The sequence below is a fragment of the Protomyctophum parallelum genome, assembly GCF_964188405.1.
Source record: "Protomyctophum parallelum genome assembly, chromosome: 3".
In the NCBI taxonomy this organism is placed as follows: domain Eukaryota; kingdom Metazoa; phylum Chordata; class Actinopteri; order Myctophiformes; family Myctophidae; genus Protomyctophum; species Protomyctophum parallelum.
This window is the reverse complement of record NC_139698.1, coordinates 4,871,669-4,899,276: the sequence shown is the minus strand read 5'-3', so window position 1 is coordinate 4,899,276 and position 27,608 is coordinate 4,871,669. Positions and strand designations below refer to the sequence as shown.

At 43.8% G+C, this 27,608-nt stretch overlaps 1 protein-coding gene across 1 annotated transcript in view; it reads right to left on the bottom strand.

Moving 5' to 3' along the window:
- Positions 1-272: 272 nt before the first annotated feature.
- The window catches only part of LOC310856122 (disintegrin and metalloproteinase domain-containing protein 12-like), a gene marked incomplete at its 5' end in the record, with an annotated part of 45,568 nt that continues 18,232 nt past the window's right edge, over positions 273-27,608 (bottom strand). The window contains 9 exon segments of the mRNA XM_083761355.1: positions 273-1,415; positions 2,954-3,222; positions 12,646-12,754; positions 19,586-19,742; positions 20,628-20,739; positions 21,762-21,839; positions 24,241-24,367; positions 24,369-24,458; positions 25,274-25,382. Of these exon segments, the coding sequence (XP_083617481.1) occupies positions 1,349-1,415; positions 2,954-3,222; positions 12,646-12,754; positions 19,586-19,742; positions 20,628-20,739; positions 21,762-21,839; positions 24,241-24,367; positions 24,369-24,458; positions 25,274-25,382 (1,118 nt within the window). The 3' untranslated portion in view covers positions 273-1,348.

Genomic DNA, 27,608 nt, shown 5'->3' with positions numbered 1-27,608 from the left:
TATGCAATGTCTCCAATACACAGTGAATGATGCATAAGGCCCTTATGCAATGTCACCATTACACAGTGAATGATGCATACGGCCCTTATGCAATGTCTCCATTACACAGTGAATGATGCATAAGGCCCTTATGCAATGTCTCCATTACACAGTGAATGATGCATAAGGCCCTTATGCAATGTCACCATTACACAGTGAATGATGCATACGGCCCTTATGCAATGTCACCATTACACAGTGAATGATGCATAAGGCCCTTATGCAATGTCTCCGTCACACAGTGAATGATGCATAAGGCCCTTATGCAATGTCTCCGTCACACAGTGAATGATGCATAAGGCCCTTATGCAATGTCTCCATTACACAGTGAATGATGCATACGGCCCTTATGCAATGTCTCCATCACACAGTGAATGATGCATAAGGCCCTTATGCAACGTCTGTCGATGAATCGAGTAAAAAAGGACCGCAATGGAAACAATCCATAGTGCTTTCTTGGGTTTAAAATCTTCTTACCAGACCTTGTATTGAACTTTGCTTTCCCGTGCTTCTTTTTTCTGCAAACTGCTAATAAAGTCAATCAGTCAGTATCGCGTGGACGACAGTGCCAGCAGGTTCGATCCCCACACCAGCCAACGTGTCCGTCCAAACCTGCCATTGATGTTTCGTTTCACCGCAGTGTGGCTGTGCGGCCACAAGGGGTCAGTGCAGTGCAACAGTCCACCTGGTTCCCAAAGGTTTCAGGTCGAGAGGCTAAAGAGACATTTAGATGTCGATCTCCTCTCGGGAGGGACCCCCACACTGTGGAGAAAACAGCTACAAGCTTGCAAAGCTTGCCCCAAGCGGCTATTTTCACAACTACTCCAACATCTGCTTTCTCATTTTTCTTTTATTACATGAAATTAATGAAAAATAAATCATTGAATGTTTGTTTTTTTAGGTATTTAGAAGGTTTTAAAAATAATAATAATTAAAAACGAAATGTTGGAAACAAAATAAAATAAAAGGGAATGTAGGGGAAAAAAACAATATAGGGACCCATACAAATATGTGCACTATAGGCCTACCCGGGTCCCCCGAGCCACTGTTTGGGGAAACAGTCAACCTACACTGCAGTGCCGCTGTGTGCCCACAAGAGGTCACTGCAGTGCAACAGTCCAGCTGTGTTGACCACAAGACCTCAATGCGCTCAACTGTTTTCTTTTCTTCAAAAAGTTTATCTTTTTCTTTCTTAAAGTTGACAATTTTTCTGAAGAGCAGCTTATAGTCGCTTCTGGTACTTCCTGTACCCAGAATGGGCGAAACGTACGGCGAAAGGTTTAAAAGGTTGAACCTTGAGGGTGAAAGGTCAAAGGCGAGGCGAGGCGTTGGGTTTCTTGAGGTGGGGGGGTCGCGAGGGAGGAAGAGGACGGCCCCTGGAGGTAACACAACGAAGAAGAGTTTTTAGATCAAATGATATATATATATATATATATCTCTTTTCAAATGTGCAGACCAAGGGGAGTAGTTCCAAATAGTAACGCGTAGCTGACTACTAACTAACCTGCTAGGAATCAGGACGCATTCGTTGTTCTAGCCCCATACGGCCCCTTAGTGCCTACCTTCATTCTGTAGCTCCGAGATGAGGTCCCACCGTGTTAGGGCCGATTTATACTCCTATTTTACCGCTGTTTCAGCGCTGTAGTGCCGAAATGATTTCGGCTCGTCAGAAAATGTCAGTAGCACCGAAGAGCCGACCGACTTTAGGACGATACCCGCCCCCCTGAACCTCAAATGACGTCACATTGTAGGCTCTACAGAGCCAAATGACGTCACATTGTAGGCTAGGCTCTACAGAGCCAAACGTCACATTGTAGGCTAGGCTCTACAGAGCCAAATGACGTCACATTGTAGGCTCTACAGAGCCAAATGACGTCACATTGTTGTAGGCTCTACAGAGCCAAATGACGTCACATTGTAGGCTCTACAGAGCCAAATGACGTCACATTGTAGGCTCTACAGAGCCAAATGACGTCACATTGTAGGCTCTACAGAGCCGAATGACGTCACATTGTAGGCTCTACAGAGCCAAATGACGTCACATTGTTGTAGGCTCTACAGAGCCAAATGACGTCACATTGTGGGCTCTACAGAGCCAAATGACGTCACATTGTAGGCTCTACAGAGCCAAATGACGTCACATTGTAGGCTCTACTGCACCGAACCGACTTTTATTCGGCTCTAAAATAGGAGTATGAATCGGCCCTTAGCCTTCAGCCGCGTTTCAAAACCGCCGCATGGAACAATTCCACTAGGAACATTTCTTACCCTTTTCTGCACATAATATCCAAAAAGCAAAAGGTCCAATAAAGAGCTAAACTAACTTTACTTTATTCCCGGACAAGAAAATCCATTGAAACGAGCGTTTGAATCTAAATTAGCCATGTTGTTTCAAAGAAGTTGCAGCCGGAGAGGCAGCATTAGCACCTCCCCCTGGTCGAATGTCGAGTTAAAACATCTCATTTCTACAGTTTTTTCTTGCTTTCTTACAGCGTCGACAAGACAACCCCTTCAGCCAATCAGCTTAATCCATTTTGGGCGGGAACCCCTTTTAAGCATTATGTCATGTTAGCTGTTGAAAAATAGCAGATCTACAAGCTCATAGTGCGGCACCGAAAAATCGTGAAAATGCGGCACAAATCTTTGAATATATATTCTTTCAAAGTGAACATTTTTAACTCAAGTATTTGCTTCTGAGGGGTTCCTTGGAACAACATTTTCAGATGGGGGTCGGCGGCCAAATACATATAATTTTCGGCGTCCTTGACAATATTAATATTGAGCACCACTGATAAAGAAACAGGTATTTTAGAAAACTGTCAGCTTTTGTCATCTCTCTAGTTTCCAACGTTGTGGCTTGGCCCCCGTCTTCTCGCTGCTTGCAGCTATATTTAGTAGTGGTAGTAGTATTTACCTGTTAGGAGGCAGGGCTGGTCCCGTGTCCCCAGAGACCGTTGAACAGCCTGGATACTGAGGGACGTTAGGCTTAGGATTAGGAGGGTACTGGGGCAGAGGAGGGGTATGGCTAGGGGGGTAATGGGGCAGAGGAGGGGTATGATGACTAGGGGGGTACTGGGGCAGAGGAGGGGTATGGCTAGGGGGGTACTGGGGGACAGGAGGATTAGGGTTAGGGGGGCACTGGGGTGGTTTCCTTGGCACCAACGGCTTGAGTGGAACTGATTCCTGGATGGATGGAAGGATGGGGGGGAGAGAGAGAGAGAGAGAGAGAGAGAGAGAGAGAGAGAGAGAGAGAGAGAGAGAGAGAGAGAGAGAGAGAGAGAGAGAGAGAGAGAGAGAGAGAGAGAGAGAGAGAGAGAGATGGGAACATAATCATTAGGGCTTGAAGCATTTTACTGAGTTTTCATTGCGATATACGTCGGGTTAATACAGTATTCAATCAATCAATCATGAATTGTATTATTTCATTATATTCTTTCCTTACCTTACTTGCTTTTGAGTTACAACCTACCTGTTCACTCATGTTACCAAATTAGACCAAATCACTCACCATCAACACCATTACAAGCACAACAGCAACACTAATCACCCGTATATTTTAATACACAAACAAAAAAAGAACTGGCGCAGATTAAATAAATATCTAGCAAAAAAAAGATGAACCTTCAATTTGATTGATCTCCCAAAAATGTGTGAATGATCCTTCTTGATCGATCCATTGATCAGTCTGTGATTTGCCAACACAATCCACCAATCACAACACAATACCCGGTCCACCAATCAAAACACAGTCAGTAACTGTTCCACCACCAATCAAAACACAGTATACCCCGGTCCACCCATCAAACATCAATCAACCAGTGACCATTCAAACAATGTTTATAATTCACATCCCATTCCAAATCGCCACTTCATTTGAGGAGTGCTTGTTTCGGGTCACTGGATGTCCTGGGTATAGAGCGTCGCAGTCCCGAGAACAACGAGTGGCCCAGGAAATGAATCCCAATGCACTTTGCCCATAGGCTTTTCCTAAAGTATTTATTTAAAGACGGTTACGCCGCGGACAAAGCCAACTCGGATCGTGACAAATCATGACAATGAACACAATATTTTGGGCCGATCAAATCACTAGAAAGAAGAAAATAAAGGCAGGAGACAACACTATTTGTTTAGTTTTTCTTCTTATAAATGTAACCGTCTTTAACCCATTCTGACCGGGCACCCATTTTGGTGTCGGCATCATGTTATGCTTTAGCTATTGAAAAATAGCAGATCTACAAGCTCGTATCGCGCCACCGAGTGGCGCGATACGAGCTTGTAGGTCTGCTATTTTTTTTTTTATCGAAGAACGACTGACATTTTTAGAATCTGATCTCAGGTCAGAATGGGTTCATCAGACCCAGTGTTTGTCCGGCGGAAACCTCGTATGAATCTGATCTCAGGTCAGAATGGGTTAAATAAATACTTTAAGAAAAGCCTATGGGGGAAAAATGCATTGGGATTCATTTCCTGGGCCACTCGTCGTTCTGAAAGGGGGAGGGACTGCGACGCTCTATAGTACAGTATGTCAAAGGTTGTGCAACAACTGTTCACGAACACACTGTCTGAGTCAATGAACACTGTGTTCATGAACACACTGTCTGAGTCAATGAACACTGTGTTCATGAACACACTGTCTGAGTCAATGAACACTGTGTTCATGAACACACTGTCTGAGTCAATGAACACTGTGTTCATGAACACACTGTCTGAGTCAACGAACACTGTGTTCACGAACACACTGTCTGAGTCAATGAACACTGTGTTCATGAACACACTGTCTGAGTCAATGAACACTGGGTTCATGAACACACTGTCTGAGTCAATGAACACTGTGTTCATGAACACACTGTCTGAGTCAATGAACACTGTGTTCATGAACACACTGTCTGAGTCAATGAACACTGGGTTCATGAACACACTGTCTGAGTCAATGAACACTGTGTTCATGAACACACTGTCTGAGTCAATGAACACTGTGTTCATGAACACACTGTCTGAGTCAATGAACACTGGGTTCATGAACACACTGTCTGAGTCAATGAACACACTGTCTGAGTCAATGAACACTGTGTTCATGAACACACTGTCTGAGTCAATGAACACTGTGTTCATGAACACACTGTCTGAGTCAATGAACACTGGATTCATGAACACACTGTCTGAGTCAATGAACACTGTGTTCATGAACACACTGTCTGAGTCAATGAACACTGGGTTCATGAACACACTGTCTGAGTCAATGAACACACTGTCTGAGTCAATGAACACTGTGTTCATGAACACACTGTCTGAGTCAATGAACACTGGGTTCATGAACACACTGTCTGAGTCAATGAACACTGTGTTCATGAACACACTGTCTGAGTCAATGAACACTGGGTTCATGAACACAATGTCTGAGTCAATGAACACTGGGTTCATGAACACACTGTCTGAGTCAATGAACACTGGGTTCATGAACACACTGTCTGAGTCAATGAACACTGTGTTCATGAACACACTGTCTGAGTCAATGAACACAATGTCTGAGTCAATGAACACACTGTCTGAGTCAATGAACACACTGTCTGAGTCAATGAACACTGGGTTCATGAACACACTGTCTGAGTCAATGAACACAATGTCTGAGTCAATGAACACTGGGTTCATGAACACACTGTCTGAGTCAATGAACACTGGGTTCATGAACACACTGTCTGAGTCAATGAACACTGTGTTCATGAACACACTGTCTGAGTCAATGAACACTGGGTTCATGAACACACTGTCTGAGTCAATGAACACTGGGTTCATGAACACACTGTCTGAGTCAATGAACACTGTGTTCATGAACACACTGTCTGAGTCAATGAACACTGGGTTCATGAACACACTGTCTGAGTCAATGAACACTGGGTTCATGAACACACTGTCTGAGTCAATGAACACTGGGTTCATGAACACACTGTCTGAGTCAATGAACACTGGGTTCATGAACACACTGTCTGAGTCAATGAACACTGGGTTCATGAACACACTGTCTGAGTCAATGAACACTGTGTTCATGAACACACTGTCTGAGTCAATGAACACTGTGTTCATGAACACACTGTCTGAGTCAATGAACACACTGTCTGAGTCAATGAACACAATGTCTGAGTCAATGAACACACTGTCTGAGTCAATGAACACAATGTCTGAGTCAATGAACACTGTGTTCATGAACACACTGTCTGAGTCAATGAACACACTGTCTGAGTCAATGAACACACTGTCTGAGTCAATGAACACTGGGTTCATGAACACACTGTCTGAGTCAATGAACACTGTGTTCACGAACACACTGTCTGAGTCAATGAACACTGTGTTCATGAACACACTGTCTGAGTCAATGAACACTGGGTTCATGAACACACTGTCTGAGTCAATGAACACTGTGTTCACGAACACACTGTCTGAGTCAATGAACACTGTGTTCATGAACACACTGTCTGAGTCAATGAACACTGTGTTCATGAACACACTGTCTGAGTCAATGAACACTGTGTTCATGAACACACTGTCTGAGTCAACGAACACTGTGTTCATGAACACACTGTCTGAGTCAATGAACACTGGATTCATGAACACACTGTCTGAGTCAATGAACACTGGGTTCATGAACACACTGTCTGAGTCAATGAACACACTGTCTGAGTCAATGAACACTGTGTTCATGAACACACTGTCTGAGTCAATGAACACTGTGTTCATGAACACACTGTCTGAGTCAATGAACACTGGATTCATGAACACACTGTCTGAGTCAATGAACACACTGTCTGAGTCAATGAACACTGGATTCATGAACACACTGTCTGAGTCAATGAACACTGTGTTCATGAACACACTGTCTGAGTCAATGAACACACTGTCTGAGTCAATGAACACTGTGTTCATGAACACACTGTCTGAGTCAATGAACACAGAGTCAATGATCAGTAACTACCTAGGAACTACAGGCTAGTGATTGCTAGGTCGGTTTGTGTTAGCACAGTAACTACATACTAGGGACTGCTAGGTCGGTTTGTGTTAGCACAGTAACTACATACTAGGGACTGCTAGCTCGGTTTGTGTTAGCACAGTAACTACCTAGGAACTACATACTAGGCATTTCTAGGTAGGTTCGGGTTAGCACGGTAACTATAGAAACTACTAGTGACTGCTAGGTGGGTCCGGGTTAGCACAGTGACTAATACTGTACTAGTGGTTGCTAGGTGGTACCTGGGGGTCGGGGGGGAGAGGCTTGCTAGGTGGAGCTGGTCGGCTCCTTGCTGACTGCACCCATGGACGACAGAGAGAGGAAAACAGACGGTAAATAATCTATCTATAAAACTACCTGAACGCTTTTATTGTCATCGAGACAGGATCAGAATCCATCCAATAGTGTACACATTTGTTGCGTTTACGTTGCGCTACATTTTGTTGGATTCTATTGCGTAGCATAGCTACATTAGCCTTACATTACGCTCGGTTGCGTAGATGCTACGCTATGCTATGTTATGTTATGCTACGTTATGTTACATTACACTATGTTACATTACATTGGGTTGTGTTGCATAATGCTTTGCTTAATTATGTTGCATGGCATTATGCTACGCTACGCTACATGGTGGTACACTCACTTCAAGACACTACAATGCTACTACTACACACACAAGACAAAGTGTACGTCTTCATGACGACCAGTGGCTGTACCTGATTGGTGGGGGCATAAGGGTCAGGGGGGAGAGGCTTTGCAGGGGGGGCGGGCCGTTGTTTAACCCTTAACTGCGTAGACAGAAGAAGAGTGGTCATTATACTGCAATAATATTACGATACGATGATAGCATTTCACTTTTAGCTGAACAGAAGAAGTAATTATAGTTAACTAAACCTAACCAAATAATACAACCATAGCCTACTGCAATACTATTTATACTACAATACGAATGCTAATGTAACCTTTTACTGAACTGAACTTATCGCCAGAGAACGCTAACAGTACGTTTTAACAGCGGGCGAGATCGGTCAACACATTGACCCAATCGCCCGAAAAGATTATTTATTTTTATCTTTTCGGGCGACGTTCCTCCGCCCAATTTTCGACCATCGCCTGTTCGCCTGCTAGCGCCGGTAGTCGCCGGCTTCCATAGACAAATAATGCACTTCCAGACAATTCGTCTGGCTGTCGCCCGCTATTAAAACGTACGCGTAAGTCCACGGGTTCATATGTACTTTATTTGTATTATAATCCCCATAAGGAATCTTAGATCGCCTCATATAAGAATTGTGTTAGAAAAATAAACGAATCATCCCAGCGGTTTCACTCATATGGATATGAAGAATCAACTGACTGAGAGAAAATGCTAATGTTACCCCTGCCGAATTAGTTACACTTTCGCTAGAACAAATATGACCGACTGACCGTCGTAACCGATACAGAAACACCTGCCCGACAATATCGCCGGGGCACAGTTTGTTTGATGGACCACAGTTCTTATATGACACGATTTTAAAGATGGAGTGCCACGATTTTTTCCCACCCTAAAACATGATCATCAGGTATTATTATAATATAATATAAGGAAGAACTTTTTTCCAAAAAGTGTACAGTATTTGTTAAAATTGTGCTTTGATGTGGACAAGCCCACAGCTGTAGTTGTAGGATAAAAGGGGAGGGGTTAGGGCAGGGGCTGATAGTGTGATGTCACTATATTACAGTTTATTGCATTGGCCCGTTTGACTGTCAAGGGTTCAGCCTCCAGGAAGAAACCCTAAATACAAAGTTAAAAACGACTCCAGGGTGTCCAATGAAGTATACTGTCACCTCATAGACTCGTGAAAAACTGGAAAAAACATTGTGGCACTCCCTCTTTAAGATGACCCCAAGTGGATCCCTTGGAACCAGTGGGATGAGCGAGTGACGTCAGGACTCCGGCGCTCTATGCTAGTAGCGTTAACAGATGAATAGACACTGCCTTGCAGCGCTGAAGGGCACACTGCTCACTCCTCATGCATTGAAGGAAGCATGAGCTCCGTTTCGGGGCTCTCCCCAGGTTGGCAGAGGGAGAGCACCGCCCAGCACCGGGTGAAAAAAAACGGTTTAACCACTTAAGAAAAAAACAAAAGTGAATCTACATTAAGCTTTGCAGCGTTTTGTGAGCTTGTGATCTGCTGTGTGTGTGGGGAAGGGGGGGGGGGAAGAGAAATGTGGCAAAATGAAACGGTGTGAGAAGCAGGGCATTAATGTTAAGACACGCAAACTTATATTGTTGCAGTACAGTTGTTAGTCGTGCTCGCACACGCACACGCACACACACACACACACACACACACACACACACACACACACACACACACACACACACACACACACACACACACACACACACACACACACACACACACACACACACACACACACACACACACACACCATGCTCCATGACCTCTTTAGTCGCCATGGCGGTTACCTGAGGTTTTTTAAAGTCAGGGTCAGGGGGGAGTGGCTTAGTAGGAGGAGCAGGCCTGCCATGAACCTGATTGGAGGACGAAAAACAAAACAAAAACAAAAACAGAAAGCAGAAGCAAATTGACAGCCAATGAGAGGACACATGCACAGGTTATGATGTGATTGTGATACACGTTGTGAGTTCAACCAAAGATGTTTGTTCTGTGTGGAGTTTGTATGTTCTCCCCGTGTCCCCTAGGGTAGTAGGTACCCTCACAAAAAACATGCAGTAATCCTGGTCTCTAAACTGCCTCCCCCTGGCCAGCCGGGGCGCCTGATGGAGGGGAAAGGAACTGGTTGGAATAACGTGTTCCTTCCACGCGCTACGTCCAACCAGGGAAACTCCCCCCTGTCAGGTGTAAAGGAGCAACTTGGACACTCAGGCATGAAGGAAGCATGAGTTCAAGTCCGTTGCTCTCCCCTTGTCCCCCATATATGGGGACTAGGTTGGTGGAGGGTGTGTAGAGCCCAGGATCACATTAGATGATTGACACAGGGGTGAAAAATGGGTTACAAAATCGTGGGATAAAGTATATATATTAAAAAAGATTTAAAAAGTTTGTTACATGAAGATGTGCCTTCACGGTTCAGTGTGTTGCTGGGATGAATAGACTCCGACCTGCTTCCCGAAAATAAACATTGGTGTGCCCACCAATGTCCCCTTCAGTCTGAGCAAACATGGTGCCCACCAATGTCCCCTTCAGTCTGAGCAAACATGGTGCCCACCAATGTCCCCTTCAGTCTGAGCAAACATGGTGCCCACCAATGTCCCCTTCAGTCTGAGCAAACATGGTGCCCACCAATGTCCCCTTCAGTCTGAGCAAACATGGTGCCCACCAATGTCCCCTTCGGTCTGAGCAAACACTCAAACCTCCTGAGCAGACATCAGCGACTACTGAGCAAACATACGTCACCTTGACACCAACTATCCAAACGTTAGAATAATATCAGGGGTGCCCAGAAGGTAGATCGCGATCTACCAGTATAGATCACAAAGGCTTTGCAGGTAGACCACATGACATGCCCCGAAAAATATATATCATTAAAAAAAACCTACTTGAATTAAGGTGACTGATTGATTAAAGGTATATTCAGTGATTTAACTTAATTCAAATATCACTTATTTTTTTGTTTTGTTGTGATAATCCTCTCTACTATAGAGTGTGCTGACCATATAAGGAGTTCCTCCCTGTCCCCAGTTAACCCCTGGGGGTCAAAAAACCTTAGGTTTCGTTTTTGGCTCTGTATCCTGATTGGATGAAAGGCTTAGGTCCCAACCAAAAACAAAACCTAAGGTTTTTTGAGTGAAATCACTGAATATACCTTTAAAAGAGCCTGTCAGCTCAAAACACACAATACAAATGCAATACAAATACAAAGTCATATACAAATAACTTTCTAATTCCACTTTCCTCTCTCTCTATTTCACATTCCCAGTGTGTGTGTCTTATAGTATGTAACGCCAGTGCTGCTGTTTTCAGCAATGGGATCATACTTTTCTGGGTGAGTAGATCTTGTTGAGCTGGTCCTTGTGAAAGTAGCTCTCAAGTCAAAAAAATGTGGGCACCCCTGATTTATATGATGTGAAGTGAGCGCCCCTCACTTCACACAGGTGTGGGTTTTTTTTCAAATGGATTTTGGTATATCAATGAATAAGTTACATAAGGTTACGCAATACAAGTTACATTTTTTTTATTTATATCAAGGTAGGTAGGCTATCAATTTGAGGAATATTCAGGTAGGCTATATCGGTGGTGATATAGTGGTGATATATATGCTTATATCTTCCCTTCTTCTCTGGAGTCCTGCCTCAAAGCAGACCAGAGGTAGAAAACTGTCGTTCCATGATGTCCTGGTGGTGCCTAAATCAAGGCTGAAGCTCAGAGGGAACCGGGCTTTTGCAGTCGCAGCTCCCAAGCTCTGGAATGAGCTGCCTCTGCACATAAGACAGGCCCCCACTCTTCAGGTGTTTAAATCACGCCTCAAGACATATGTTTATTCTTTGGCTTTTCAAGCATTTTGATGTTGAAAGTGACACTGTGTATTGTATGTTGTTTGTTTTTAAATGAAGTTGTGATTTTTATTATTTTATTGTAAAGCACTTTGGTACAACTTGTTGTTATTTAAATGTGCTATAGAAATAAAGATGGTATGGTATGGTATGGTCATGATGTCATGGCTAGGGACACATGATGTCATGGCTAGGCACAACCGTGCTTAGACCGATTCAGAAACGGGTCTCATGGTGGCAGACAACGTATTTCCTGTAGGCGGAGACGACATATCTGGTTTAAACCTGCACCTCTTCTACTACAGTGAATGGAGAAGTGACTGATGTTATTCTGCCTCAAACGTTACTCTTTTAGTAATTTACCTGCTTTTTTACTAACACTAACATTACAAAGATGCTTCAGAACATCGAGATGAACCTGTGTAGTTTATGGCTGCTCCAACAGTAGTGGCGACATAAACATAAAAATAAAACGAATGTCAAAATATCCACGGCGGTGGCTGAGACCAGAGCCATTGAGTAATGGTTGAGACAAAGCAGTGGAAGGTCCTGAAAGATACATAACGTCAGTCTTACCCAATACCCAATCTTTCTGTTTTATGAACACAAAGCTGCTGTACTTTATACCTCATACTAAGCATTTAAAGTATGACTTCTGTTCTTATTGGACACCACTGTGACTTTCCTTTGAGTAGTATTTCATGGAATAAAATTCAGAATAAGCATGTACGTTTCAAAGACAAATAAAGTTGATAAGGTAAAACATGAGATATACTGTATCTTGGTGCTGTTTTCAATGTAATATGTCAATAAAGTATTACACTGTGTGTGTGTGTGCGTGTGTGTGTGTGTACCCTGATTACAGTGGTCGTCATGGGGATATCGCCCTGTCCGTTCCAGTGGTAGGTGTGTGTGTGTGTGTGTGTGTGTGTGTGTGTGTGTGTGTGTGTGTGTGTGTGTGTACCTTGCTTACAGTGGTCGTCATAGGGATATCTCCCTGTCCGTTCCAGTGGTAGGTGTGTGTGTGTGTGTGTGTGTGTGTGTGTGTGTGTGTGTGTGTGTGTGTGTGTGTGTGTGTGTGTACCTTGCTTACAGTGGTCGTCATAGGGATATCGCCCTGTCCGTTCCAGTGGTAGCGCAGCGGGCGAACCTGATCTCCGTTTCGGGACTCCACCCGCTCCAGCGCCGGAGTCCTGGAGAATCATCAGAAATACTTCATCACAAATACTCTACTTATTCTCAGTACTTCATATTACACATAGAGCGATGCTTAAGGTGACTCGATTGATTGACATCAAAAAGATCAAACCCACAATGTAGTATTTGTTTTCAAAGAGTGTTGCATACAAACGTCAGTAGCATTACGTTGCATACAAGACGTTGCATACAAAACGTTGCATTATAAAACATACAATTCAACATACAAAAAACTACTAATGGTTTCAGTATTTATTTATGATGTATTTTCTCTATTATTGAGGTTGTTGTAGCGGTCAATTGTGACCAGATTTGACTGAGAGCCTGCCATCGCACAAAATCCAGCTTTTTACCAGAACCCGCCCCCCCCCCCCCTTTTTTGAGCATGTCTGAAATAAGTGTCAGAGCTGAAAATATGTAAATATGAAATAAATGCTTAAACATGTAGCTAGGTGCAATGTTAGAGACCACAGAAGACATGTAAATATGAAATAAATGCTTAAACATGTAGCTATAGGTGTAATGTTAGAGACCACAGAAGACATGTAAATATGAAATAAATGCTTAAACATGTAGCTAGGTGTAATGTTAGAGACCACAGAAGACATGTAAATATGAAATAAATGCTTAAACATGTAGCTATAGGTGTAATGTTAGAGACCACAGAAGACATGTAAATATGAAATAAATGCTTAAACATGTAGCTTGGTGTAATGTTAGAGACCACAGAAGACATGTAAATATGAAATAAATGCTTAAACATGTAGCTATAGGTGTAATGTTAGAGACCACAGAAGACATGTAAATATGAAATAAATGCTTAAACATGTAGCTAGGTGTAATGTTAGAGACCACAGAAGACATGTAAATATGAAATAAATGCTTAAACATGTAGCTATAGGTGTAATGTTAGAGACCACAGAAGACATGTAAATATGAAATAAATGCTTAAACATGTAGCTATAGGTGTAATGTTAGAGACCACAGAAGACATGTAAATATGAAATAAATGCTTAAACATGTAGCTATAGGTGTAATGTTAGAGACCACAGAAGACATGTAAATATGAAATAAATGCTTAAACATGTAGCTATAGGTGTAATGTTAGAGACCACAGAAGACATGTAAATATGAAATAAATGCTTAAACATGTAGCTATAGGTGTAATGTTAGAGAGAAGTAAACCTTTCAAGCCTGTTTTCTCAACTCGCTGTTTCTCTGCAAGACATTACTCTATAAGCCATATCTCCAAAACTGGTGGGTCAAACTGAACAACAAATATGGCAACAAAAAAAAAACGGAAATTCAAAAAAAATCCAATGGCAGTCCCTCAGTCAAGTATAGTCACAATTTGTATTGGTGGTGAGGAGGGGGGCGGGCGGGTAGGGGTGCAGGGGTCGCGAGACATGGCCAAAGCATTTCCGGGGCTCCCCAGAGAACCCCTGCTCTACTACACAGCACTACAGCTAGTCCAGGTGGACCAGGACCTGGTCTAACCCCTGCTCTACTACACAGCACTACAGCTAGTCCAGGTGGACCAGGACCTGGTCTAACCCCTGCTCTACTACACAGCACTACAGCTAGTCCAGGTGGACCAGGACCTGGTCTAACCCCTGCTCTACTACACAGCACTACAGCTAGTCCAGGTGGACCAGGACCTGGTCTAACCCCTGCTCTACTACACAGCACTACAGCTAGTCCAGGTGGACCAGGACCTGGTCTAACCCCTGGTCTACTGCACAGCACTACAGCTAGTCCAGGTCGACCAGTACCTGGTCTAACCCCTGCTCTACTACACAGCACTACAGCTAGTCCAGGTGGACCAGAACCTGGTCTAACCCCTGCTCTACTACACAGCACTACAGCTAGTCCAGGTGGACCAGGACCTGGTCTAACCCCTGCTCTACTACACAGCACTACAGCTGCTCCAGGTGGACCAGGACCTGGTCTAACCCCTGCTCTACTACAGCACTACAGCTAGTCCAGGTGGACCAGTACCTGGTCTAACCCCTGGTCTACTGCACAGCACTACAGCTAGTCCAGGTGGACCAGTACCTGGTCTAACCCCTGCTCTACTACACAGCACTACAGCTGCTCCAGGTGGACCAGGACCTGGTCTAACCCCTGCTCTACTACACAGCACTACAGCTAGTCCAGGTGGACCAGTACCTGGTCTAACCCCTGCTCTACTACAGAGCACTACAGCTAGTCCAGGTCGACCAGGACCTGGTCTAACCCCTGCTCTACTGCACAGCACTACAGCTAGTCCAGGTGGACCAGTACCTGGTCTAACCCCTGGTCTACTGCACAGCACTACAGCTAGTCCAGGTGGACCAGTACCTGGTCTAACCCCTGCTCTACTACACAGCACTACAGCTAGTCCAGGTGGACCAGGACCTGGTCTAACCCCTGGTCTACTGCACAGCACTACAGCTAGTCCAGGTGGACCAGGACCTGGTCTAACCCCTGCTCTACTACACAGCACTACAGCTAGTCCAGGTCGACCAGTACCTGGTCTAACCCCTGCTCTACTACACAGCACTACAGCTAGTCCAGGTGGACCAGGACCTGGTCTAACCCCTGGTCTACTGCACAGCACTACAGCTAGTCCAGGTGGACCAGGACCTGGTCTAACCCCTGCTCTACTACACAGCACTACAGCTAGTCCAGGTGGACCAGTACCTGGTCTAAACCCTGCTCTACTACACAGCACTACAGCTAGTCCAGGTGGACCAGGACCTGGTCTAACCCCTGCTCTACTACACAGCACTACAGCTAGTCCAGGTGGACCAGTACCTGGGGACTCCATCCAGGGACTCAAACACCAACCCTCTGTTCTCAAAATGTGCCACGCTGCATTGTGGGTAAGAAGAGAACATTGATGCGCAAAGCGAGCATGGTTTCGTCCTCGGGTTGGGTACAGAGTGACGTAGAGGGTGCGCCGTGACTGGCCAGTCGCTGTGATTGACGCTGTGCTTGACAACCTCAGTAAAACTATACCTAAACCTAACCTTAACCTCAGTAAAACTATACATAAACCTAACCTTAACCCTAACCTTAACCTCAGTAAAACTATACCTAAACCTAACCTTAACCTCAGTAAAACTATACATAAACCTAACCTTAACCCTAACCTTAACCTCAGTAAAACTATACCTAAACCTAACCTTAACCTCAGTAAAACTATACCTAAACCTAACCTTAACCCTAACCTTAACCTCAGTAAAACTATACCTAAACCTAAACCTAACCCTAACCCTAACCTCAGTAAAACTATACCTAAACCTAACCTTAACCTCAGTAAAACTATACCTAAACCTAACCCTAACCTTAACCTCAGTAAAACTATACCTAAACCTAACCCTAACCTTAACCTCAGTAAAACTATACCTAAACCTAACCCTAACCCTAACCTTAACCTCAGTAAAACTATACATATACCTAAACCTAACCCTAACCCTAACCTCAGTAAAACTATACCTTAACCTTAACCTCAGTAAAACTATACCTAAACCTAACCCTAACCCTAACCTTAACCTCAGTAAAACTATACCTAAACCTAAACCTAACCCTAACCCTAACCTCAGTAAAACTATACCTAAACCTAACCTTAACCTCAGTAAAACTATACCTAAACCTAACCCTAACCTTAACCTCAGTAAAACTATACCTAAACCTAACCCTAACCCTAACCTTAACCTCAGTAAAACTATACCTATACCTAAACCTAACCCTAACCCTAACCTCAGTAAAACTATACCTAAACCTAACCTTAACCTCAGTAAAACTATACCTAAACCTAACCCTAACCTTAACCTCAGTAAAACTATACCTAACCCTAACCTTAACCTCAGTAAAACTATACCTAAACCTAACCCTAACCTTAACCTCAGTAAAACCATACCTAAACCTAACCCTAACCTTAACCTCAGTAAAACTATACCTAAACCTAACCCTAACCTCAGTAAAACTATACCTAAACCTAACCCTAACCTTAACCTCAGTAAAACTATACCTAAACCTAACCCTAACCTTAACCTCAGTAAAACTATACCTAACCCTAACCCTAACCTTAACCTCAGTAAAACTATACCTAAACCTAACCCTAAAAATGTGCCACGCTGCATTGTGGGTAAGAAGAGAACATTGATGCGCAAAGCGAGCATGGTTTCGTCCTCGGGTTGGGTACAGAGTGACGTAGAGGGTGCGCCGTGACTGGCCAGTCGCTGTGATTGACGCTGTGCTTGACAACCTCAGTAAAACTATACCTAAACCTAACCTTAACCTCAGTAAAACTATACATAAACCTAACCTTAACCCTAACCTTAACCTCAGTAAAACTATACCTAAACCTAACCTTAACCTCAGTAAAACTATACATAAACCTAACCTTAACCCTAACCTTAACCTCAGTAAAACTATACCTAAACCTAACCTTAACCTCAGTAAAACTATACCTAAACCTAACCTTAACCCTAACCTTAACCTCAGTAAAACTATACCTAAACCTAAACCTAACCCTAACCCTAACCTCAGTAAAACTATACCTAAACCTAACCTTAACCTCAGTAAAACTATACCTAAACCTAACCCTAACCTTAACCTCAGTAAAACTATACCTAAACCTAACCCTAACCTTAACCTCAGTAAAACTATACCTAAACCTAACCCTAACCCTAACCTTAACCTCAGTAAAACTATACATATACCTAAACCTAACCCTAACCCTAACCTCAGTAAAACTATACCTTAACCTTAACCTCAGTAAAACTATACCTAAACCTAACCTTAACCTCAGTAAAACTATACATAAACCTAACCTTAACCCTAACCTTAACCTCAGTAAAACTATACCTAAACCTAACCTTAACCTCAGTAAAACTATACCTAAACCTAACCTTAACCCTAACCTTAACCTCAGTAAAACTATACCTAAACCTAAACCTAACCCTAACCCTAACCTCAGTAAAACTATACCTAAACCTAACCTTAACCTCAGTAAAACTATACCTAAACCTAACCCTAACCTTAACCTCAGTAAAACTATACCTAAACCTAACCCTAACCCTAACCTTAACCTCAGTAAAACTATACATATACCTAAACCTAACCCTAACCCTAACCTCAGTAAAACTATACCTTAACCTTAACCTCAGTAAAACTATACCTAAACCTAACCCTAACCCTAACCTTAACCTCAGTAAAACTATACCTAAACCTAAACCTAACCCTAACCCTAACCTCAGTAAAACTATACCTAAACCTAACCTTAACCTCAGTAAAACTATACCTAAACCTAACCCTAACCTTAACCTCAGTAAAACTATACCTAAACCTAACCCTAACCCTAACCTTAACCTCAGTAAAACTATACCTATACCTAAACCTAACCCTAACCCTAACCTCAGTAAAACTATACCTAAACCTAACCTTAACCTCAGTAAAACTATACCTAAACCTAACCCTAACCTTAACCTCAGTAAAACTATACCTAACCCTAACCTTAACCTCAGTAAAACTATACCTAAACCTAACCCTAACCTTAACCTCAGTAAAACCATACCTAAACCTAACCCTAACCTTAACCTCAGTAAAACTATACCTAAACCTAACCCTAACCTCAGTAAAACTATACCTAAACCTAACCCTAACCTTAACCTCAGTAAAACTATACCTAAACCTAACCCTAACCTTAACCTCAGTAAAACTATACCTAACCCTAACCCTAACCTTAACCTCAGTAAAACTATACCTAAACCTAACCCTAACCTTAACCTCAGTAAACTATACCTAAACCTAACCCTAACCCTAACCTTAACCTCAGTTAAACTATACCTAAACCTAACCCTAACCTCAGTAAAACTATACCTAAACCTAACCCTAACCCTAACCTTAACCTCAGTAAAACTATACCTAAACCTAACCCTAACCTTAACCTCAGTAAAACTATACCTAAACCTAACCCTAACCTTAACCTCAGTAAAACTATACCTAAACCTAACCTTAACCTCAGTAAAAACTAAACCTAAACCTAACCTTAACCTCAGTAAAACTATACCTAAACCTAACCCTAACCCTAACCTTAACCTCAGTAAAACTATACCTAACCCTAACCTCAGTAAACTATACGTAAAACTATACCTAAACCTAACCCTAACCTTAACCTCAGTAAACTAAACCTAACCCTAACCCTAACCTTAACCTCAGTAAACTATACCTAAACCTAACCTCAGTAAACTATACCTAAACCTAACCCTAACCTTAACCTCAGTAAACTATACCTAAACCTAACACTAACCCTAACCTTAACCTCAGTAAACTATACCTAAACCTAACCTCAGTCAAACTAACGCAGTGGCTGGGGGGCGTTTCCAAGAACCCGAATCCGAGGACGAAACCATGCTAGCATGCGCAAATTGCACTGTGTTCACAGCCAAGGAAGCTCTGAGAAGGAAGGGAAGTGGTCACGTGACTGGGCTGCGCCATGACACTTTCATGGACACTTTCATGGGAGCCAAACTCACACACCGGAAGTGCCCATGAATACATGGCAGTGAATGGAGCCGGCTGGACCAGCTCATAACAAACATTATTCATGAACAATTGAGACCTTTTGTAAAGTAATCACTTATGGAAAAATAACAGAAGACATATCACAGGTTGTTTTCTAATCACTTACTTTTCGATGTGCACAGTATATAATTTTATCTGACACACACACACACACACACACACACACACACACACACACACACACACACACACACACACACACACACACACACACACACACACACACACACACACACACACACACTCTCTCTTACCGGTTGTGTTGGCGGGCGGTCTTGTCGAAAGGGGCGGGGTCTCGCAGACACAGCAGGCGGTGACGACATCGAGGGAAACGCAGTATGAGGAAGAGGAGGGTGACTGGCACGATGAAGAGGAAGATCACCAGCAGCGCAATGTGCACCGCACCTGATTCTACACGCACGCACACACACACACACACGATGAAGAGGAAGATCACCAGCAGCGCAATGTGCACCGCACCTGATTCTACACGCACGCACACACACACGCACACACACACACACACACGATGAAGAGGAAGATCACCAGCAGCGCAATGTGCACCGCACCCGATTCTACACGCACGCACACACACACACACACACGATGAAGAGGAAGATCACCAGCAGCGCAATGTGCACCGCACCCGATTCTACACGCACGGACGCACGCACACGCATGCGTCACACACACACACACACACAGGATTGAAATTACGCTATTTATCTTTCGCCAGGAAACGTTGATATGTCGCGCGCGATGCGATGAACATCAGATCCGAACATCGGAGAAAAGAGCCAAAAGTCAAAGATCCTACTTTTAAATGGGACCCAATGGGATGCGCTCGCACGTTTCCTGGTGCTGGGGGGGGTGGTATGCAAGGCGTTGCCTAGCAACCAGCAGTTTTCCCATTCTTGGCGGGAACCCCTTTTGGTGTTTTAATTGGTGTTAATTTGGTGTTATAATTTAGCTATTGAAAAATAGCAGATCTACAAGCTCGTAGCGCGCCACTCGTCTGCTATTTTTGAAAAATCGTAAAAATGTGGCGCAAATCTTTGACTATATATTCTTTCAAAGTGAATGTTTTTAACTCGGATCTAAATGGGTTAAACCGTTTCATAGCGATAAATGGACGGAGAATTCCGACAAAGGCAGACAATGGTTGGATGGATGAATGAATGAATTGACGTCAAAGGCAGCTACATTGTTAAGATGACCCAATGTTATTCTCTACGCACGCACGCACGCACGCACGCAGCTCACAGTCCCTAGAGGGTCGTAGTTGAAAGGTCATACCTCTGGTCGCTCTGGCAGGTCCACTGTCCACACTGCCTCCGTGACCAGCATACACACAGTCTGGAGGAGCCCAGCCCACCTCGCAGTGGCACTGCCCATTACTGTTACACACCTGGAACATATGATACATACAGGTATTATAGGAGCCCAGCCCACCTCACAGTGGCACTGCCCATTACTGTTACACACCTGGAACATATATACAGGTATTATAGGAGCCCAGCCCACCTCACAGTGGCACTGCCCATTACTGTTACACACCTGGAACATATATACAGGTATTATAGGAGCCCAGCCCACCTCACAGTGGCACTGCTCATTACTATTACACACCTGGAACATATATACATATATGAGGCCTTAGCTATGTTTCACCAGATTCAATTGAAACGGGCCTCCACCCACAGGGGGGCCTCCAAGCTCCAACTATGAACAACAGGCGTCATGTCAACCCCCCCGCCACTCTTGGCCCTCTTTATCTCTATCTCGCTCACTCACTGCCTTGCTCTCTCTCCCACAATGTTAAGTTACACCTATATTTTATGTTAATAACCTGGTTAAGATGTGTGGCATTGGGAGGTAAAGGGGAGACACTTTAATTGTGAAGGGACGGGAATAATTATGTCATATGGTATATGGGGGCCTCATATTTGGTCTTGAAACGGGCCTCCAGATTCCTAAAGCCGCCCCTGGATAGATAGGTATTATTGTTGTTGTTATCATTAGTATATTACACACCCGTCTGTTGTTGTTGTTAATCCATTGTGGGCGGGAACCCCTTTTGGTGTTTTTTTAAACATTATGTTACACTTGAAAAATAGCAGATCTACACCTACTTGTAGGTCTGCTGCTTTTTTTATCGTGAAAATGTGGCGCAAATCTTGGAATATATATTCTCTCAGAGCCAAAGTTTTTAACTCAAATCTTTGCTTCTGGGGGGTCCCTGGAACAACATATTTTCAGATGGGGGTTGGTGGGGGGTCCCTGGAACAACACATTTTCAGATGGGGGTCCCTGGGGAGTCCCTGGAACAACATATTTTCAGATGGGGGTCCCTGGGGGGTCCCTGGAACAACATATTTTCAGATAGCATTAGCATTAGCATTATACAGCAGTAGACTCGGTAGAACTCACCCCATGTCCGTTACACTTGCTGCGACATTCTTCAACACCAAACACAGACACGTCCTGACACTCCTGGTTCACACAGGCCTGGGAACACATTAATATGATTACATATACAGACACAGACACATTAATATGATTACATAATACAGACACAGACACATTAATATGATTACATATACAGACACAAACACAGACACACCTGGTTCACACAGGCCTGGGAACACATTAATATGATTACATATACAGACACAAACACATTAATATGATTACATATACAGACACAAACACATTAATATGATTACATATACAGACACAGACACATTAATATGATTACATATACAGACACAGACACATTAATATGATTACATATACAGACACAAACAGACACAGACACACCTGGTTCACACAGGCCTGGGAACACATTAATATGATTACATATACAGACACAAACACAGACACACCTGGTTCACACAGGCCTGGGAACACATTAATATGATTACATATACAGACACAAACACAGACACACCTGGTTCACACAGGCCTGGGAACACATTAATATGATTACATATACAGACACAGACACATTAATATGATTACATATACAGACACAAACACATTAATATGATTACATATACAGACACAGACACAGACACACCTGGTTCACACAGGCCTGGGAACACATTAATATGATTACATATACAGATAAAACATATTCATTTTAATACATACTATAAGAATAATAAACATTATGAATTGGCATTTTGTGGTTATAACTATTATAACCTCTTAACGAGATGCTTGTGACTAAATAATGACTACATTGAATCCATTGGAACAACATTATTTGTTTTACACTTTTCTGAGTAATGTTTAGTATTCAATGTTGCAACACTTAAAATATAGATCACACACACACACACACACACACACACACACACACACACACACACACACACACACACACACACACACACACACACACCCCCCAATGGAGTTGAGAGGTTTTCTCTAAAGTGTGTTTTACTACTTTCCATTGGTTCAATTTTTTCAAAACAACACACAGACATAAAGGGTGTTCCATAGCACTGCTTCATGCAAAAAAAACTGCCTCCCCCTGGCCAGGGGGAATAATAAGAGGGCTAATAAAAGTTAAAGGTATGGTGTGTGCGATATTAATTGTGAGATTACCATAATGACGGTAATCATTAAAGTACCACTTTTCAACCTATCTTCATATACTAGGTCCTCACTAATAATCATGATAAAAATGACACGTTTTTTTTCTACTCGGTCTGAGTCACATAACAGTGACATCAATGGAGAATCCAAGCTAATAGAAACTGCAGGCTTTCTAGTCCTGAAAAGTTGCAATGTGAAAATGGGAGCCATCATTCTCACGATAATAAACCCAGGTTGGGGTCCATTTGGTTCCATTTGTACACTCTCAGAGTTACAGACCCATAATGGTCCATTTGGTTCCAAACCCATCATTTCCCTGGGGACCCCCTGGAACTGCCTCAAGGACCCTGGGGGTCCCCGGCCCCCGAAACCCACTTTGGGAATCACTGCTCTTTGTAATCTGATCTTTATAGTCTGATAAACTATTCTCACGTAAATAAATCTTGTTTAAAAAACAATCTGCCTAACGATGATGTCACTGGTGGTCGTGGACGGGTTTCTGAACTGCCCACAGCAGAGTGAGTGTGTGTGTGTGTGTGTGTGTGTGTGTGTGTGTGTGTGTGTGTGTCACAGTGTGTGTCCGTCCAGCTGATGGTCGTTAATGTCAAAGCAATGCAGTTTATGCACTGTCAAATAGGTCTAGGCCTACATCTATTCTAAGGTGGCATATACCTGTATAGACATATTATCCTGCTCATTACTGTGCGGAAATATACATAAATCTTCGTGTTTGAGCACAAAAAGCATTTTGAGAACCCACAGATTTCCGCGCTTCGCGCGCACACTGTGCAGCACCCCGCACACAATCATTCTACAGTTGAATCTAATCTAATTGAATACAAAATATAAAAAATATATTTAAAAAAGATTTATGCAAAAGAAATCTAGAGACGAAATTGTCGATATATGTAGTCTTAGCTTAGTTTTGATTTAGCTTCCATTTAGTTTTTTCGTCAGCTGTAAAAAGGTAGTCGACGTGACGTTTTTCGTCAGAGTTTTAACCCATTTTGGACGGGAACCCCTTTTTGTGTCAGCATTACGTTATGCTTTAGCTATTGAAAAATAGCAGATCTACAAGCTCCGAGTGGCGCGCTACGAGCTTGTAGGTCTGCTATTTTTGAAAAATCGAAGAGCGACTGACATAGAAGACATTTTTTTAATCTGATCTCAGGTCAGAATGAAAACTGTCAGGATGTAGAAGAATTTATTTAGAATCTGATCTCAGGTCAGAATGGAAAACTGTCAGGATGTAGAAGACATGTTTTAGAATCTGACCTCAGGTCAGAACGGGTTAAACCACACTGACCTTGCCCGGGGCGCAGGCCGTGCCCTGGGCCACAGTGGCGGGGTCCGACACGTCGTCCCCCAGGTGGAAGTAGACCCCCCGACACACCAGGTCCCCCCCCCCGCCGTGGGCGTGGCCGGCCCCCCCCGCCGAAGTGAGCCCGCGTCACCTCCGCGTGCGTGCCCAGGAGGGGGCGCTCTGCGCCGCCCTGGCACTGGATCCGACCGCACATCACGTCTCTGTGGAGAAAACACGTACCAATACAAACACAGTTATCACTGGATCCGACCGCACATCACGTCTCTGTGGGAAACGCGTACCAATACAAACACATCACGTCTCTGTGGGAAACACGTACCAATACAAACACAGTTATCACTGGATCCGACCTCACATCACGTCTCTGTGGGAAACGCGTACCAATACAAACACAGTTATCACTGGATCCGACCTCACATCACGTCTCTGTGGGAAACGCGTACCAATACAAACACATCACGTCTCTGTGGGAAACACGTACCAATACAAACACAGTTATCACTGGATCCGACCGCACATCACGTCTCTGTGGGAAACACGTACCAATAAAAACACAGTTATCACTGGATCCGACCGCACATCACGTCTCTGTGGGAAACACGTACCAATAAAAACACTGGATCCGACCGCACATCACGTCTCTGTGGGAAACACGTCCAATAAAAACACAGTTATCACTGGATCCGACCGCACATCACGTCTCTGTGGGAAACACGTACCAATACAAACACAGTTATCGACCGCACATCACGTCTCTGTGGGAAACACGTACCAATAAAAACACACTGGATCCGACCGCACATCACGTCTCTGTGGGAAACACGTACCAATACAAACACAGTTATCGTGTATGTGTGGTGTGTGTGTATGTGTGTGGTGTGTGTGTGTGTGTGTGTGTGTGTATGTGTGTGTGTGTGTGTGTGTGTGTGTGTGTGTGTGTGTGTGTGTGTGTGTGTGTGTGTGTGTGTGTGTGTGTGTGTATGTGTACAGTATGTGTGTGTGTGCGTGCACGTACTGTGAGGAACAGTGCACGTAGCTGCCGTTGGTCAGCTGACCACAGTTCCCGTATTTGTTTCCTTGCTTGTTCACAGAGGAGAAACACACCGCGGGAGCCTGGGTGGAGTCTGGGCGAGAGAGAGAGACAGAGAGAGAGAGAGAGAGAGAGAGAGAGAGAGAGAGGTAGAGAGAGAGAGAGAGAGAGAGAGAGAGAGAGAGAGAGAGAGACAGAGACAGAGAGAGAGAGAGAGAGAGAGAGAGAGAGAGAGAGAGAGAGAGAGAGAGAGGGAGAGAGGGGGGGGCAGGCATTTAAGAGGTTATATCAATCGATGATCGCTCTCGAGCACGTGTACAGCGCGACATACAGTAGCCCCATTAGTTAAAAATCTGAGTGGTGCACCTCCCCTCTCTCCCCCCCCCCCCCCCCCCCCTCCTCCTCTCTCTCTCTCTCTCTCTCTCTCGCTCTCTCTCATTAGCAGGCAACAGTGCAGCACTGTCTCTCTCTCTCTCTGTTTCTGACTGGTACTCAAACTGGTGCTCATTAACCAACACATAGGTGAACATCACGGACATTGCTGTTCCTTGGAGTGGTTGCACCACTCAAAAACTCCACCGCACATCCCTGGAGAAGCAGGTTCTCAAACCGTGGGTTAATTGGGACCTCCACGGGTATCCGGAGAACTCGCCAGTTTTCTGAGTGCATTTTAGTTTTTACCTCACCTTTATTTAAATTGCATTAAATTGAGAAATAGAATATATATTATTTTTTCATACCACGATTTTGTAACCCATTTTTCACCCCTGTGTCAATCATCTAATGTGATCCTGGGGTCTACACACCCTCCACCAACCTAGTCCCCATATATGGGGGACAAGGGGAGAGCAACCTAGTCCCCATATATGGGGGACAAGGGGAGACCAACCTAGTCCCCATATATGGGGGACAAGGGGAGAGCAACCTAGTCCCCATATATGGGGGACAAGGGGAGAGCAACCTAGTCCCCATATATGGGGGACAAGGGGAGACCAACCTAGTCCCCATATATGGGGGACAAGGGGAGACCAACCTAGTCCCCATATATGGGGGACAAGGGGAGACCAACCTAGTCCCCATATATGGGGGACAAGGGGAGAGCAACGGACTTGAACTCATGCTTCCTTCATGCCTGAGTGTCCAAGTTGCTCCTTTACACCTGACAGGGGGGAGTTTCCCTGGTTGGACGTATAGCGTGGAAGAAACATGTTATTCCAACCAGTTCCTTTCCCCTCCATCAGGCGCCCCGGCTGGCCAGGGGGAGGCAGTTTAGAGACCAGTTCCTTTCCCCCCTCCATCAGGCTGAATTGAGAATAGAGAGGACAGTTGTTTAGAGTTTTAACACTAGATGAAGTAGGAATGCTAAAGTTGTATAAACACCAAAGTAGGGGGTGGGCTTACAACAGAGTAAAAGCGGCCCATATCTTCCCGGCACCCCGAGCTTCTATTTTGAAAGAAATCCCGGCACCGATTGTGTTGAACTATGCTATGGTGACTAAAGCTAAGACTAAATATACCGACAATTTCGTCAAAAAAAAAAAAACGATAGACTAAAATGTTAGGGACTAGTGGACAAGAGATCCAGTGTAAGTCATTTTACACTTGGTTGCATGCTGAAAATAGCAGATCTACAAGCACACAACTTGTGAGCTTGTAGATCGGCTATTTTCAGCAAGTGTAAAATAAGTCATTATGACGGCAACAAGGCCCGCCAGAATACATTCTAGTCGACTAAATCACCTGTAGATTTAGTCGACTAAAATCTCATGAAATTTAGTCGACTAAAACTAGACTAACGCTAATACATTCCAGGTGACTAAAATGTGACTAAGACTAAGTGAAAACTATTCAGGAGACTATGACTAAAACTAAAATAGAAATTTGCTGCCAAAAACAACACTGGTGTAGTGTAGTGTAGTGTAGTGTTTGACTCACTGGCGCCCCACAGTGGCTGTGTGGTGTAGTGTAGTGTGGTGTGGTGTGGTGTAGTGTAGTGTGGTGTAGTGTAGTGTAGTGTAGTGTAGTGTAGTGTAGTGTAGTGTAGTGTAGTGTAGTGTAGTGTAGTGTAGTGTAGTGTAGTGTAGTGTAGTGTAGTGTAGTGTAGTGTAGTGTAGTGTAGTGTAGTGTAGTGTTTGACTCACTGGCGCCCCGCTGTGGCTGTGTGGTGTAGTGTAGTGTAGTGTAGTGTAGTGTAGTGTAGTGTAGTGTAGTGTAGTGTAGTGTAGTGTAGTGTAGTGTAGTGTTTGACTCACTGGCGCCCCACAGTGGCTGTGTAGTGTAGTGTAGTGTAGTGTTTGACTCACTGGCGCCCCGCTGTGGC